The sequence below is a fragment of the Pseudonaja textilis genome, chromosome 7 (assembly GCF_049901715.1).
Source record: "Pseudonaja textilis isolate UNSWEBS1 chromosome 7, rPseTex1.2, whole genome shotgun sequence".
In the NCBI taxonomy this organism is placed as follows: domain Eukaryota; kingdom Metazoa; phylum Chordata; class Lepidosauria; order Squamata; family Elapidae; genus Pseudonaja; species Pseudonaja textilis.
In genome coordinates this window covers 20,441,050-20,459,401 of record NC_141996.1, presented here as the reverse complement: position 1 = coordinate 20,459,401, position 18,352 = coordinate 20,441,050, and the positions used below count along the sequence as shown (strand labels likewise).

Here is an 18,352-nt window from a genome sequence, read left to right as displayed (position 1 = left end):
CCTGGGATTATTGCCATTTTGCAATTGTCCCAGCCAGCTTCCAAAATTCAAAGTCAGTGGGGGGGGGGGGAGCCAGATTTGTTTAATGACTATGTGATTCACTTAACGTCTGCAGATGTTATTTAACAACTATGGCAAAAAATGACTTCAGTGTGACTCCCTTAACAACTGCTTTGCCTAGCAAAGGAAATTCTAGTTTTAACTGTGGTGATAAGTCAAGGACTATCTGTCAAATGTTTTTCTTTCAAAGAACTCACCATATCTTTCCAAGTTTATTGTCATCCAGCTTAGTACCTGGTAAGCTTTCAACATCTGCATTCTTTTTTAAACCCCACCTTTATTCCTTTTATAAATGGCTTAAGGGTGGCAAACCTAATCCTCCTTCCTCCTTCTCTTTTCCAAAGAACAACAGCCCTGTAAGGTGAGTTGGGTGAGAGAGAATGAGTAGCTCAAAATCATCCAACTGGTTTTCATTCCTAAAGCAGAACTGCCTCCTAATTTCTACCTGGGTGCCTTAAATCTAGCCCAAACTGGCTCTTGCAACCTCCGCTTTGTTCGGCTTGAACAAGGGGGACTCAGGGGGGCTTTCGAAGGTAGAGATCGAACGGGACACGGTCACGCTCTAGGTACCTTCGTTTATGTCCGTTTCCCACCTCAGCCCCGCCCCGCCGGTAGAAAATTGTGTCCTCAGCGGATCAAGAGTCCTGGAAAGAGGGACTCCCGGGGGTCCCCATGAGCACACAGGCGCCTGTGAAGCCGGGGCCATGTTTCCCGGTTCGTTAGCCAGAGCTTCGTATGCTCCAAATCACCCGCCCCCAACCCGCGTCCCTCACGCAGACCCCGAGGCTGAGCGAATGAGCAGCCGCAGTCCCAGCCGCCGCAAGTGGATTAGGTTAAACCAGCCTCTTCCCCCAACCCCTCCCCACACTCCTCGTTCGGGCGAAGGAAGGGAAAGGAGCCGCCCCCTTTTCCCCCGGCCCCTCTTCGCGGCTCGGACGGGGTCTGTTCGTGGCTCAGGTTGGCCGCCATGGACGGCGGAGTCTGGCGCAGGCCCAGGCCCGGCTCGGAGGCAAGCTGCTCAGCCCTGCCTGGGTTGCCATGGTGACGGGCGGCAGGCAGAGCAGCAGCAGCGGCGTCGAGGCTGTCAGTGAGAGCCAGCCGAGCGAGCGAGCGGCGGAAATCAGGCGCAGGCATCCGTGGGGGCTGCAGGAGGGGAAGGCAGCAGCGCCGCCGCGGCCGCCATGGACGCGCACTGCGATGGTGGAGAACCCACCGCGCTGGGAGAGCAGCCGCCGCCGCCGCCGCCCTCGGGCAAGCTGAACAAAACCGCCTTCAAATTGTTTAAGCGAAGGAAATCCGGGGGCGCCATGCCAAGCATCTTCGGTGTGAGGAGCGGCGGCAAAAGCAAAAGCGGCGAAGGCGGCGGAGGGCAGGGAACGGGCATGGTGAGGAGCAAGACCCACGACGGCCTGGCCGAGGTGCTGGAGCTGGAAAGCGGCAGGAACGAGGGCCCAGGGACTGTCGAGAGCGGCCGTGTGGCGGGTAGAGGGGGCGCCTCTGTGCCCGCCAAGGAAGCCGCCTCTTCCAGCTCGCCCTCGGCCGCGGCGGCGGCGGGCAAGTCGCACAGCTTCTTCTCGCTGTTGCGCAAAAACGGCCGCTCCGACGAAGGCGCCAAAGGCGAGAGAGCCAAAGGGCGCGGGGGCCTCAGAGGGCTCTTCAGCAGCATGCGGTGGCCCCGCCGGGAGAAGCCGGGCAGCGGGGTGAAAGACGACGAGGCCGGCGAGGGCTCCGAGGGCCAGGCCAGTCCCAGCATCCTCAATACAGGCTCCCTCACCGCCAGCCTGGAATGCATCAAAGAGGAAGCAGTGCCGCCCGCAGCGCCCGGTGACACTGTCCGGACCCCCCTGGTCACTAAGGATGGAGAACAGCCTACGAGTCCCCTTGCCATGGAGGTCGTGCCCACCCCGGACCTGGCACTGGCACCGCAGCCGGCCTCATGTGGCTCTGGAGGAGAGGAGCTTCCCGGGATTCTGCCCCAGGAGAAGGAGATCCATCCTGAATCCACCAGTAGCAATGGCCAAGAGATCAAGGAGGACTCGGCTAAAACAGGTGACCTCCCCATCAAGTCTTTCCCCCCTGTTGAACCCAAGTATGAACGCAGCCAAGAGACGGCAGCAGCCCCTGACCCTTCCTCTCTTGATCCACCCTCTGAGCCGTCTATTGACCGTATTTGTTTGATGTTTGCTGACGTGACTTCACTGAAAAGCTTTGACTCTCTTACAGGCTGTGGGGACATTATTGCTGACCAGGAAGATGACGTGTGCAGCGGCGGTGGAAGTGGTGGAGGTGGAAGTGAGAGGAGTGCCCCTGGGATTGGCAAAGCTGGGCCCTCCAAGAAGCCTACCGGCGTGGTGACTTACCAGGGAGGAGGAGAGGAGATGGCCAGCCCTGAACAGGTGGGAGGTACTCAGGAGTTCTGGGATTTATTGTCACACACTGAAGAGAAATCACAGGGGACATCAGGAAGGAAGGAATCCCCTGAGGCCTCCAAAGGTGATAAGATTGTCAGAAGAGTTCAGGATGGGTCAGCAAATGGAAAGCACATTGGTCTTAGCCAGATTCCAGTTCACCACCAGAAAGAAGACCCGAAAAATAGAGAAAAGGAGCAGCAAGAAGCCATCCCCAGCAGCGATGAGGGCTATTGGGATTCTACTACACCCGGACCTGAAGAAGACAATGCTAATAGTATTCAGAAAGAGGTAATTCCCAGGGACAGCTACAGTGGGGATGCTCTCTATGATCTGTATACTGATCCAGATGAAAACACAGCAACTGTGACTTCTGCAGAAAATATCACCACAGTGACTTGTTGCAAGCCATTATCTCCGACAACAACTACTTGTCCAGTGAAAACCCATACAACTTCACTCAAGGATTCCAAGATACCCATCAGTATCAAGCATTTTACATCGCCACATAGTAGCCATGGCCAGGATTCCAACAATAGCCACCACGTTGTACATCACCAGGCTACCAAAAGTGAGATCCCTAGAACAAAAATCCCTGTTTCAAAAGTGCTTGTACACCGAGCCAGTTACCGAAGCTTAGCAGGGACAACAGGTAAAACAGCCACATATCATGAAAGTGCCAAAAAATAAAAGGAAATAATAATGGGTATCCCAGTCTTTTCAGGAACCCTCAGGTTGGCCTTGACCTCATCTAAAGGAAGACACTTCCATGTGCCCCTTTTATGAATAATGAATGCAAGGGACAAATGCTTCTCAATTCCATCTTGAAATACAATGTGTGTGTATGTGTGTAATGATATATATATATATATATATATATGTGACTTCATATATATATGTATGTATTCTTTTTGAGCACTTTTTTAACATTTGTATCTGTTTTTCCTGATTTGCTAAAATACTTTGAAGGCCACATTTCCATGCATTTTGTGCAAGCAGAAATTTGATTAGGAATAGAATTAATAATGCAAACTTGTATTAAAAAATCAGAGCTGTGGGAGAGAGAGGACCAAATGAAGTTATTCAGTATATACGAGCTTTTTTAAAATATGTTTTTGGTTTATATTGAAAATGCTTGCTCCAATACTGTGAGAAAGTGTAAAAAAAAAAAAAGTAGTAACAGCAGTAAAACTTCAGATATTTAATTTGAGATATAGAGTGCTGTCTACTGTTAGCAGATTCAGTTCATTAAAGGTAGCTGATTAACAAACTAGGTGGGTTTCTATAATGGGAAGATATATATTTTGCTTGCTTTTCTGTCTGCTTTGGATCTGAACTAATATAAATGGATGTTCAAGACATCTACTGAACTTTCAGATGTTTACATCAATATTTTTCCAATGTGTAAAATAATCAGGTTCCAGGGAACTTCCCTACATGTCAAGATAGAGGCAACTACAACCTTTATACAATAAATTGTACTTCATGTATAAATAGGTGCATAAGTTACTCCTAGTGATACAATTTTTAATAATTAAAATGTCTTTCTGTATTTACTAGAGTTGAAGCAAAAATAGTTTTTATAGCTTGGTAATTTTATGATTCTAAATGTGTGGGCCTTCCTATAATAATGTAAACTAGAATTAAAAATTTATATAGGCTGTACCACCCCAGAATAAAAACTCTATTGTAATGATCCTGCAAGATGATGCATGCATCAGAGCCAAAGTTCCAGTGATGTTTTCTTTTTACAAACCTAATTCCTAGGAATTTCTAAGATAGAATATGTTTAGTTTATTTAAGGCTGTCACTGCCAACTTATTAATATTTTCAAAGATAACGTATTTAATTTGGGGTATATTTAAAGTAGTTGCTTCCCTAAAATTTAATCTATAGTTAAATAAAACAACTGGCAAACTCTTAGTCCATCAAGTGTTTTTTTTAAATCTCAGGCAACAATAGACATGTTGAGGGCCACAGAATATATGAGTACTACCGAAGTAGTTACTGTACAGTGTTGATACCTTTTCAGTAAAGTATCTTATTATATGCCTAAAGATTTATTTTCAAGATAGATAGGAAGGGTAGGGTGTTATGTCAATCAATTTGGAAATTAATCCATTTATAATTAAAATTTGCTTTTAAAACCGAATATAGAGTATTAACTAAAAAAATAACACATTACTTACATGACTAACATTTTACTCATTAAGCATTTGTTTAACCTTTTAGCTTTTACAGTAAATAAAGATAGGTATACAAAATACACATCAAAAGAATAGAGGCTATGTGCTAAGAAAAAAAAGCTAAAAATTCAAGTTTGGAATGTAACAATTGTTTAATTGCTTATATTAATTAAATTATATTGAAGTAGACTATGTATAGCAGTGCAAAAAACAAGATTCTTTATTTGTAAAGCTCAAGCGCCAAAAAGTGAATTTAGATACCTGAGAATGGGCCAGTTGGGATTTCCCCCTCTTCCCCCCCCCCCGCCCCCACTTACTGAGAACAACTGGTGTTACAAAGCTATTTTTTCAAGTAACTTCACTTTCATAAGTAATTTGCTATGCAGAGTAGAAATAAAGGAACAAACACAGCCTATTCCTTTCTGCATGAGGCACGTGGAACTAGTTCAGGATGTTTTGGGATCCTAGCCAGGTTTTTTCTACTCATGGGTCATGCTCTGAAGTATGGATGTTCTGTGCTGTAAGTTGGACTTTAGGTTTATTATCCAAAATAGCAGCTCCCATGCATTACAGTAAACTGTTTTTGAAATTTTCAAAGGGAATTTGTAATACGTCTAGTTAAGAAAAACAAGTATGAGATTAAAGCAAGGGTGATCTTTGGATTCAGCTAATAATGTGTCTTGATTGTAATATTGCATATATAGTTCTGATCCTCAACCACTAAGTTCTAGAAAGTAAGAAAACTGTTTCTAATGGTTTGTAGATAATGTGTCAGAAACTTGAGGTGGGTCATGTCATCCATTATCCTGTGAAAGAAGCAAAAATCAAAACCTTTCTATATTTGTTACGTGGCTGTATATTCAAGCCTGAAATATCCATTCTAAACATGCTTAAACGTTGGCAATAGTTTTTGTCATAATAAATGAGATCTCCCATGTAAAATGCATGCTTATTAGAATGTGAAGGCACTATCTGGTGGTATACTTTATATATGGTATTGTCTCAAAATGTATTTGTGGGTTGTTGCAGGTGCACTCCTTATGCAAACCTAATGTATATATGCATGTATATTCCCATGGATACTCATACCATACATGCACACATTTCTAGCAAAGTGATAAATGGCATGTATATTAATTTCCAAAGGATAAGATCAAGGATATACAGAGCAATTCTGTTCAAATAACAGTTAATCACCTTTTCATGAGAAAGGGATTGGTATTTAGTGTGATTTTGCTTTAAAAAATAGGATGAAGATAGTGGCTCACTTTAATGTAGGCCCTTTCATTGGGAATTCTGCAACTACATCAGAGGAAACTATTTTTATTTGTACTGTAACTGTAATTTTTTGGAAGGAAACATATAAAGGACACAGAACTTTAATGCTAGTAAATATATAAGAAATGTTTACTCTGTTTTATATCAGTGAAGGGCATGCTCTCCTTTTGCATGCTGTTTAAGCAAGTCTATCACCATGCTCCTTGTTTTATTATAAAAATAGTGCGTACACAAGAGCTCAGGGAGCTAAAGTTGCAATGGACAGAGGATGTTGTCATTTGTGAGATGAGTTAATTACAGAACAGTGGTGCACCAGTTAAAGTTAATAATTAAATTTCCTTATTCTTCTTCCAAATTTTCATCCTATACATTTTGTTTATCTGTAGAATATTCATAAGAAGAAATAATAAATTTAACTATAGATAAGTTTCCCTTTCCATGAATAACTGGAGAAATTAAACATACATTGTCTTTCATTTTTCTCATTTTTTTTTCAACTTCATCTTGTCCTGTTTCTGAAAATTAATAAACACAGCTCAAGGCGTAACTTATGATTGAAAGTATTCATGATTAATTAGAAATATATTTAAGTAGTCCTTGACCTACGACAGGTTGCTTAATGACTGTTCAAACTTATGATGGAGTTTCAAAAAGGGACTTACGATCCAGATTCAAAGTTCTAATGTTGATCACCCTCCGCAGTCATGCGGTCGTGTTTTGGATGCTCAGCAACCAGCCTGCATTTACGGCTTTTTGCAATGCCCCATAGTCAAGTGATTTTGATTTATGACACTTTTGCCTGAAACTGACATTTACTTTTGATTCTCGCAAAAATTGCTCTGTAACGAAAAATTGGTTCACTTAATGATTGTCATGTTCACTTAACGACTGCTGCCAAAAAGGTTGTAAACCTGAGCACAGCCATGACTAAAATTGTGGGCTCAGTTACAGTTGTAAGTTGAGGACTACCTGTATGTGGTTCTGATAAACATACTGGCAACCTATCAGCAATAGTCATTTTGTAATGTCAGGATGAGGTTATTATTTCTCTGTTTATTTGTTGGAAATGCATGATGCTAATAAGGAAAATATTAAGGTAGCTGTTGTCTTAACATATGGCTGTGAAGTTAAAATGACTCTGGCAAAAAAAAAATCCATAAGGAAGTTAAGAAGGAATCACTTCTTGTATCAGTTGATATGACCCAGTACAGTAGCAACTCATTTATCTGCTAGCAGTATGTATAAGTTGATGACAATCATATCTTGAAAAAGATAAATTGAAGCCAAGTATTTGTACTCCTTACCATAATAATACAGATATTTATAAATCATGTAAAAGCCATAGTGTGATTCTATCTTTGGAAGACAAAGTATAGTTGCCATGAAAGTAATATTTATTTAAAAGGCCTTATAGTGTATTGTTCAGATCGTGGCTGGTTCAAATCCAGAGCACTGGTTAATAACAAGGAGATATAGATAACCAGCCCATTATAACTGTTTAGTGATTATCTGAATTTTTGCAGTCCATATTTGAATTCCACACTACAGGCAGATGTCATAGTAATAAGGTGTTTGCAGGTCTTAGAAGGCTGTAATTAACAAATAACTGTCATTACACAAGACTTTTGTGAATTTGCCAAGCTGTGGCTAGAAATTTAGGACCAGGGCACTTTAAGGAACCAAGAAAATGTAAAATTTATGTGGAAAAAAGGCAATGGAAAACTTTAGTTACTGTAGAACATAGCATGGGGAAATGTCATATTCTGGTGACATGAACATTAAACATTTTGGTGCTACCTTTGAATTAGAAGTATCACAGTCAAATCTTGACTATCTGCAATTACAGTCCATCTACATGTTGCTACAACCAGTGTCTTTAAAAGTGGTCCTTAATTATTGACAAACCATTATTACATGCAATTCAGTTTATTCCTGAAGTAATTTCTACTGCTCAGTGGCCTTAGGCATAATATGAAGTAGTTAATTATTTTCAAGTGTTTAATTTTGCAACTTGCAAATGCGGCTAATTTTTGCCAGGTTCCTTTTATTTTTAAATATATATATATTTGTATTTTAGAAAAATAAACAATACCCAAGACAGTGCACTGAAAAGCATGCTAAACAAAGTTCTGTTGGTACTCTGCATACCCCTCTTAATAGATTAATGTTTGAGGGGGGCAAAGTTAACTTAAAAATTTAAGAAGGAAACAAGATTATCATCTTGGAGGCATTCTTTAGAGTTGTGCAGGTGAATCATAGATTCCTGTATTTCTGCAGCCTTAATTGGCTAATTGATTCTTCAGGTCCCAAAGATGCTGTATCCTTTAATAATTGTCACTATTTTTATTTGTTAAAGAAGACTTTATTAAAATTCTATTTGGGATGATGCTTGTGCTATTATCCTGTACTTAAATACTATATTAGAGCAGGCATTTTAATCTCTTTGCACTTACTGTTCACCTAGTACATTTTATATGTTTTTAGAAAATGCATAGTATAGTATAGTATAGTATAATTCTAATATTTTATATCACATGTTTTTAGGAAACTATTTTCAGAAGGAGATACTTTTTTCTTTTAGTAGCATGAACTGCCTTTGCACCCCTAGTTTACTCTCATAGATACCAAAATTTGTGCTGAAAATGTGGTCTGCATTTGACACAAAGAGTTCATTCTCATTTCAGTGTACACGCATTGCTCTTTATTGGCAGAAATCCACAACCCACTTATTCTAAAGCAATTCAATTGACTTCAGTCTGGGATAAATGGGATGTGGACTGTAGCCATCTGCAGTCATGGGAATAAAGCACATGGAATAGATTTAAAACAGGCCCTGCCATTACAAAGCAAATGCATGATTGGTGTTACTGAAGAAGCAAACTGATTACCCTGTAAACATCCTGACTAGTTTGGGAATGAAGAAAAAGCACACAAAATTGGTGGTACTTTGGTTTATAAATTTATCCTTTGGAGATTCCATTTCTGGTTAATTTTTCATGCCCTCTACTGAATTTTTTATTAACACTTAAATGATATTGCATCAAAGTCTTTAAAATATCTGATTCTGAGGGTAATTCCAGCATGCTTCTATATCACAACAAATTGCCATGGTTTTGCCTGGTGAAGCAAAACTACTAGTTAGTCTGCAAATGTATGGGATTGCTAAAATGCAAGGGAGCAGCTGTCTGGTTCTAAACCTGACCTCTCACTCTGAAGTTTTTCATGCTGTCAACAGCATGGTCTCAAAAACATTTTTTTGTTTTTGATAATGCTTATGAAAAAAGGGTTCGATTCCACAATATAGTACAGAAGCTACGTTTTGTAAGAAAATAGGATGTATGAGGAACTACATTATTACCCATAGGAAGTTATGTTGTTTTTGTCTTTAGGTGAGAAAGAACATACTTTAGCAAGGCTATGATAGAGTAGAAATTGATATATTTATACACTAAATAGTGCAACAATATGTTCCAGATTTCTCCTTTTGTAAACAGACATCACATATGTGTTCATGTGTAGTTTTATTCACACTATTCTCATTCTGAGTAGGAGATCATAATCATGAGGTCTTTTAAATATTAATGGAATATATTCTGCTGCAGTGGAACAATATGTTTTGAAACCAGATAGTGGATACAATGAAAGTTAACAGTAAAAGTTGAGAGTAAATTGCATGGAGTTCCAATTTTGTTGTAAAAATACCTATTTGTGGACCGCATGAGTCTGAATGTGGACATGGGGGATTTAACTTTCATCTAGTGTGCTGTATTGCAATCCATCCCTACTATAATTGTAGAGAAGGGGAATATTGTCGCTGAAAGTCCAAAATTTTACAAATATAATATTTCACAAATGTAGGATACCATAACTGACATATAAAGTCTGGTTCTGGTACTTGTATTCTCAAATAGATGTGAAGAAGGTACCACCACTTCACCCTGCCCAATCCCATAGTTACTTTGATGCCAGAGCTTCCAGTCTTTCAGAAAATCCAATTTGGTCACTTCAAACGTGTTCAATATGTGCCTGATGTTATTACATGTTTCAAATATCCAGGGATTACTATAGAGCCAAGGCTGGTTCTCCTTGTCAGACATGAATTTGGTGGCAAATCTGATTTTATTATAACCTGAAATATGAAAACCTATATCTTTCTATTATGAGGTGAATGTTGTATTACCATGCAAAGCTACATGCACAAGAGTTATGGTGACTTGAGTTCTTTGCCATAAGCAATAGTGCACTTACTGAATGTGCAGACATCTCTTCCTTGTGCTTTTAAATATTCTTAATTTTTTCATTTGCTGTATTTCCTTAATTTTGTTTGATATGTATGACATTCTTTGTTGAATCTTTAGGCAAAGCAGCAGTAATAATTATTTTTTAAACAGATATAGAATCAGTAATTAATATAACTAAACTGAGAGGAATAAAATAAAACAATGCAAGCTATTTCTTAAATATTGAACTCAGGGGCTGCATATCATTAGGAACCATGCCTATGTAGCAGAAGTTAAAATGAAAAGCTGCAAACATGGAAAACATGGAATTCTAGAACATTTCATTCATATTTGTTATGAATTAGAACAGACCTGGGCATCTCAATTAAAATGCAATCCACTTCCATCATTGATACCATTTAAGTTTTCTTTAAACTTTAAAGCCACCAGTTAAGATGATCCTAAAGTTTGCATTAAACTGCTTTTTTTATATCCCATATTTTGGAGTGACCTGATTAATACCACCTATTTGAATGAAGCACACAAAATCTAACATGTAAGAGCGTGTCAAAATCCCAGTGGCCCTGCATCTATGTATTCATACATTTATAGAAAATCCCTTCACACCTGATGTATTATTCAATTATAGGTTGTGAGTGTTATTGCTTCTATCACTTGTTTAAAGTGGACTTGTATTATGTATCGCAAATCTATTTTTCATTTCCATTCATATATAGCCACAAACCCACTTCTCATTATGAATGCATTCTAAACGTAATGCTCTCTGCTTTGTTACTGCATATCTCCTTGTGTAGTTTTATTCAACTCATTTACATAGCCTGATTGGATTGCTTTTAGCATGACTTCCTTACATTGCTATTCTACATTTTCTCTGCGTACGCTGTGTATTCCATGCTTATTTATTTTGCCCTAATGCCAGCAATAATGATGTCCCAGTTATCTTTCATTCAGTTTGCTTTTTGCAGCAATACTTTCTTCATACCCATCCCCTTTCACTTAACCAGAAGTGTATTTTCCAGGCGAATTTTCCACTTTTTCCTGCCAAATGTCTGTTTTGCAGTCTAAGCACACTGCAGGGTGCATATGCATTGTTTATAAGCATGTCACATAGCATCAGTCATACATTTCTGTGAACATCTTCATTGGTGCATTTTTTATGAGCAGCCCATTTCATTCTGCCAGAATTGTGTTACTGCATTCTCCAAAAGAGATACTGTTTAATTGACAAATGATATAGTTCATTTAAAAGAATAAATGTGGGGTTGCTGATCAGTACCATTTTAAAGAATTATTTTGCTTTGTACTAGTGTGCTTTGTAAAAATTATTACCTTTCACGATAGAGAGCTGTTTATTTCATTTCTCTCTCAACATGCAACAATTAAAAGTGTGCAAGATATGAAGAAAGGGAATTTGTCCTTCCATGAGCTATCATTCTGACTAAAACTAATGCAACCAGTGTTTTAAGGAAAGGCAGATGTTTCCAGCTAATACAGAACAGGTACTATATCATAAGCTTCAATCATTATGCATGGTATCAATATAGTTATAATAAAATATATGCCACCACCTTGTTATTTTTGAATGTGCAGAAATCATTTAAAAGATTCTGTGATAATTCCTATGCTCAAAAGCTGGATATTTTATTTCATAGCATTTCATGCAAAATGAAAAGCTTTGATTTTGAGTATCAGTCAACTGAAGTGAAAAAAGTCTACATAATGTGTCAGTAAAAGCTGAATATCTGAATAGGCATTCTCATTTCTTTTTAAAGGTTTGCTTTACTAGCAGATGGAAATCCAATTGCTTTCCATATTTTGATGATCTTCCCCATCACATTTACGTGCAAACTTTATTGCTGTTGCTTTGTTTTGCCAGTAATGCTACCAGCAAATCAGTCCAGGACTAATACTTGGTGTTTGACCTGTGCAATTTAAAATTAACACAATCAATACCAAACTTAATTTAGTTTGTGATGGTAGAAAAGGGATCAGATCCTTTCAAGTACAGTAAATTGAATGTGCTGTCTACTGTGCTATCTGCCTCCTCATTGTGTGATTTATTGTATGCTTTTTTCTTTTATAATTTTAATTTGAATTTTTAAAGAAAAATGTTTTAGCAAGTTGATAATACTGGTTTGGGATTGTAAGGATGATAATTATTTTCTGTGTTTCATTAAAGAAGTCATTGAAGTATCTAAACAGTTCAGTCTATTTTTTTCATACAGAAGTAAAGTAAGTAAGAACTAAAATTAGTTTTGCTGTTTGGGTAATTATTTATTTGTTGGTTTATGACATATTGATGCTATTTGCAATTGCAGTCTACCCAAAGTTATGTTATTTAACATGAATTGATGTTGACTGAGCAGTCATGAATCCTAAAAGTAGTTGCCATGGCATATAAGGAAGATTTAGGATGCAAATGTATGTCTGGTATCATAAATATTTCTCCTGATTCAGTAAAGCAAATCCATGTCTAGAACTAGCCTTTTGTTTGTGGGCACTTGCAGCAAAGAATAGAATTACACCCATGAATTGTAATTACTCAGTATATGTACTTGTCTTCAATGACTGCTGCATCAGGGCCGTGGTTTCTAGCTTCCATAATAAAACAGAAACCTCTAATCTGAATACTGATGTAGCATTTATCATGTTAGTCTCAGTGAGCCTAGAAAACCCATACGTTGTTTCTGGTACCTTCTAGCATATCGGTAAGTGTTTGCCCAAAGAGTTACTTCAGCCTCTACAGCTGCTGAGATTATTATAACATGCAGTGCACAATAGGTCTGTCAATAATTTCAGTTGATTGACAATAACAATGGCAGAGTCAGTTCCACGTTCAATCTTGAGTATCTTCAGGTGAATCTAAGAAACAGCTGGGAGATAATCTGCTAGCCTGTGAGAACAACATGAACTTAGATGGATTCTAAAAGGAACTTCTTTCCAAGTTCTTTAAACAACCGTGAAGGAAAACACAGCACTTACTTTTGAAAGATCCAGAACAGACTTGATACAAGTGACTGAGATAGATTTGTATTGTTATAAAATATTGATTTGGTAAATTGCACTCAGCATATTGCAACTGACAGCTCATTTTTAACTACACGGTTTTCCCTGTTGTGCTATTTCTGCTCAGCTTGTTACCAGTGCAGTAGCATTAAAAATAAATCCAGAATTTCTCTCTTCACTTCACCTTGCTTAGAAATCAAATATGCTGTATGTTGTGAGTGATGAGAACGATAAGACACCAACTGTACAAACTATGTTGCTTAACACATGGTTATTTGTATAATTGTTTGATGCCATTAAAAATTGGACATAGTTTTGTTTTAATGAGGGTTTTTATTTAATGTGGAATATTTAATGCAATAAGCACTACCAGTATTTTGGGTACATATTCATAAGTGTTCAGTACAAAATGTGATAAAAAATAACAATGTACAATGTGATGTCATAGTGCAATCTTTTGACCTTACATACAATTACAGAATCACAGTTTGTGTCATGATGTCCATTTTATCATTTATCCAAGACATCGATGTATGTATGCATGTTAAAACTAAATCTGTGAGCACAATTTACTTGCAGGAGTAAAACGGAAGTAGAAGGAAGTGCTCTTGAGCAGTGTGCATCTATTCAAATGGGACACAGAAAAAAATTCTGAAAAATTCTATCAGCAGTTACACTTTTTTTGAAAGGGTTTTTTTAATGTAAATGTAACTTACATTTCAGTCATAGATATCTACGTAGAACTTAATCAATTTAAGTGCATGTTGTATGCACAGAGATGCTTCATTACTCAAAATAGAACCTTTCGTGCATCACCTTACAAGTGGAGCACAATGGTGAACATTTACACTAATACACAGGAGTGTTGAGGGCAAGATATGAGTTCTAACATCTTGATATGGGAGAATATACATGGTGTACAGTGGGGAAAATTATGTGTAGATCCAATAATGGTGCCAGGATTGAGTGGCTTTCTGGAGAAGATCTCACACATACATTCTTAGATGTCCCACATCCACTTTCTCTCCCTCCAGGTTTTCTTATCTAAGCAGCAGACAGCACTGGAAACATATATTTAATAACTTGGAAGACAAAACTGGGTTTCTATCCTGGACTCTGCAGAAAATTATGCCAGCAGGAAATTTCCTGTCTCCACTGCCAACTCCTGCTTCTGTTTCATGTCACTGCAGTCACCTGACTTTTCCTCTGATACTGGCTGATATCTAAAAGGTTACATACACCTTGATGCTGCTCTTGGATAGTATGAGATTAAGGGAGAAAATGCTACTTCTGCAGAGAATGACTTAAGCTTGTCCCCTCTTACGTGAAAAAACCATGGGAAGGCAGAAAGAAAATATTGCAGCCATTTTATGGCAAGATTAAGTGTACACCAAGAAATAAATGTAAAATAAAAAAACTTTTATTAAACAAAAGTGCACACCAAGAAAGGAACTAAGAGTGGGCTCATTTCTTCATCTATTCCAAACACTAACAAAGTAATTCTATTGGAGGCAATGACAAAATCTAAAGGGTATGTGTGTAGAATTTCTCTTTCTCAAAGAGTGCTTATACTCATGGTGGAAAGAAAGGAATAGCCACATTTTTCCATGCATGCATGAACACATGGTTTTGACCATTAAAAAAATGTTTTCCCTCTGGTTTCAATAGGAAAGAGTAATGTAGCAGCTAGAGGGTTAACAGAAATCTGGAAGTGATTTGGAAGTTTAGTGGTGACCAGGAGGACAATGAATTCTGTCAAATGATTAACTTTTCTGGTTTAGTCCTAAGATGCCACTAAATTCTTCCTTTCTTCACCACCAAACCACCAGCCTTTGAAATTTTGGTGGAAGATTGGAGAAAATTTTGCAGCTTGAATTTCCTCCTCCAAAAGCAAATCTCCCCGTTCAACTGCAAAAGGGAAATGCAACACCTCCTATGATAGTTATATGTTATTGTTCAGAGTATTATGTACCTCTGTGTCATAACTAACTTAATGTAGCATGCCTTTTCCACTGTTGAACAGTAATTGGTTGATTGTGTGCCATCAAATTGGTATTCTTGACCACATAGATGGATTTTCTGCAGGATGATTTATACCTAATTTTCAGGTCTTCCAACAGTGCATTAATTGCTATGTTAACTGAGACCCTTCACCTTGCTCCTGGACATCTCTTTGCTTCCACCTTGCCCGATATTACAGTCTTCTCTAGAGAGCTGGATCTTCACATAATGTATCCAAAGTAGGATATTCTGAGCCTGATCACTTGTACCTTTAGTGAGAACTCTGCATTGATTGCTTTGATGAGTCGTTCGTTTTCTCAGCTTTCAATGGTGTTCTCAGGAGTCTTCTCCAATACTAGTCTTCCAAAGTATCAATACTATTTTTGTCCTGCTTATTTCTATCCTGTTCCTTCAAAACAGCAAGGCTTATTTGTTTTTCTTCTTTTCTTGAATTTAAAACCTATTTTTCTAAAATAAGCCCCAAATAATTAATGACATGAACACGTAATATGACAGTATCAATACAATAATGTCACTATAGCAATCAACATAACAACCAAAATTGTCTTATGTCCAGTGTTATGAGTGACAATGCCAGAATGTGGTCACAGTCTCCCAGAATGAGTGCGTTTAGGAATCCTTCTTCATTTAAATCTCCGATTCCCAAGATTGCTTAGAAGATTGGAATAACTTTTTACCACTTTTAGTGATGTGCCATTATTTGCTTTTCTGAAAGGGAATAACTTGTGCATATTGATAACTGAGTATATTTCTAGCTCAGGATTGAACTGTGTAGTTCTTGGTGTTCTCTGAGATTAGTTGTTTTCATGCAGATGTTTAATTACCAAGCTAGGTAACATTATCAGTGCTAATGATGAGCACTGATGATGTTACCTACAGTAGTTTGTTAGTAGTGTGTATGTTGGTAACCTACAATACACCTATGTCAAGGGTGTCTATTTTTACTAAATTCAGCAACCAGGTTGATCTCCGGGGAAATAGATTCCCACACACTTCTGCTAAAAGCATCACATTGGCTGCAAATATGGATGAAATGCAAAGAAATGATTGCCTCTAAAGCTCTCTATGGCTTGGCAGCATTCCAAGAGAGAATTCCTCTTTCGAAATCTTTTAAATTAAATCATCTGAGAAGGTTTGCTTATAAATGCTAAAGATTTGTCAAACTTTCTGGGAAATCTCCCCCCCCCCTCCATTAATCACATTTTCTTTGGAAATCTCTCTTTAGAGAGTTGAGGGCTACCCTTTTTTATCAGCTTTTAAAACAAACCTTTGTAATCCAGCATTTTACTTGTTGGTTCTAAAGTGCCTCTGATTTTCAGTTTGGCTTTTGTATCGTATTATTTTCCCTGTAGAGGAAATACAAGAGGTTCATTTTTTAAAAAGGCTGAAATATCTACAACAAGAAGAAGATTGCATAAAGCACAGACACAGTTTCAAATATAACCAATACAAAGGAATCTCAATCAACTAGTTGATATTCCAATGCCTACTCCAACAATAAAAAAATTAAACCACAAAAGGAAATGGATTTCTTCACTGTACCAATTCCAAATCCAACATGAACCCTAACCCAATTGTCAACTATGGTTTGGCACAAATGTTTAATAATTTAAAAAGAGTCCGTTCACTGAGTTCATCAGATTGTAAAGCTTCTTTTTGACAGTTTTAGTGGTAATTCTATGTCCAAAAGCATAATTGGCAAATATCAGCTGATATTTGAGTTTTCTTGAATGTGTGGCCAACATATATATATTAAACCAGAATTAATTTTGACAGATGGCTAAATCTGCCACCTACTGTATTCAATAGTCAAAATTTGCCCCCTCCCTAGGCTAGCTCACATGAAAGGCAGTGATTGGCAGAATCTTTTCTGCTTAATGGTGATGTTTGGGGAAGGAGAAAGAAACAAAGCCAGGGAAATCCACCAATTCTTGTTCTACTTGTTCCTTCTACACCAAAATAAGAACAGGACCATGGGCCAGCATCATATATATGCAGTAGTTAATTTTATGTTGATATAGTTTTCTTCTGACTTGAGTGACGGCTAGCATATTTACTCAGCCATGTGGAGTTGTTTTCAGAAAGAAGAATGAGATAAGCATATCCTAGAGTCCTTCCCTTCTGCCTCTGTTCAACTTATTCTCTTGGCAGAATTTACCATTCTATTAGCAGATTTTCAAAGAATCTACGTAATTAATGAAAACAAAGTTTGTGCCAATATGATACCATGCAGAAATACCAGCAGGAGAACAGGTTTCTTGAGAGCAATGAGTATTTGTCTGGAATAATCAGCTACTACGATGACATTAATAAATCTCAAGAGTAGACCTACAAGGTACATTTGGACTACAAGGATGGACATCTGCAGGCGATGTCAAAAAAAATCAATATGTTTCATGCAACCACATGATTTGAAACTGTCCTTTTATACATGTGTCATACAAACAACACAATTGAAAGGGAGGATATTTAATAATCATGGCATACTCCTGCCACAAGCATAATGTAAGCAAAGCCTTCATTCCTCTTAATTAATTAAAAAGTGGGACAAGCCAACCTATTTCTCTCTTATCTCTTGCTATCTAGACTGTCATTGCATACTGGGAGGGAGAGGGGGTTCTGGTACCACAACCATCATTTATCATGTTGCTAAGATGTGGTCCTAAGGAGCATAGTGAACAACACATGACAAAAGAAAGATAGCACCAAAAGGAAAAAATGGAGAAGAGACTGAGAATAAAGAGATTTAGAAATACTAGGTGGGCCACTGGCTGGAATGGGATTGGGCCACCAACAGCTCACAGCTTAATTTGATCTGGCCCTGAGTCTAATTTCATAAATGTCTGCAACCTGTCAAGAGCAATTTGTCTTATTGTATAAAGAGAGACAAGCTGATAAAAGAGGGTGGTAGAGGGGGAAATGGGACGACAGAGATTGTGGTTGTGTCTCTGCATTTTTGACTCTGCCAGTGTTTGCTTTGTCCACTGTTTATTAGCATGAACACTGCAAATTATTCTAAAGACATTTAATTATTTGATTTGATGTGTGCCTCACCTTCCTGCTCAAATAAATACTCAAAGCAGATAGCCAAACTAAAAGAGCTATGGGTGTCCAATCTGAAACTGCAGAAACCTATAGATGTAGAGCAGGC

General features: G+C 38.2%; 1 protein-coding gene across 5 annotated transcripts in view; it reads left to right on the top strand.

Annotated features, from left to right (window-relative positions):
- The first annotated feature begins 994 nt into the window (after window positions 1-994).
- Window positions 995-18,352, top strand: part of AMER2 (APC membrane recruitment protein 2) — a 42,080-nt gene continuing 24,722 nt past the window's right edge. For 3 of the 5 annotated variants that reach the window (XM_087937161.1, XM_087937162.1, XM_087937163.1), the window contains exon 1: window positions 1,141-3,120. In XM_087937161.1, the coding sequence (XP_087793287.1) occupies window positions 1,242-3,120 (1,879 nt within the window). In that variant the 5' untranslated portion in view covers window positions 1,141-1,241. Of the gene's footprint in view, window positions 3,283-18,352 lie in introns of those variants that run through there. The other 2 variants (XM_026708871.2, XM_087937160.1) reach the window with 2 other exon arrangements.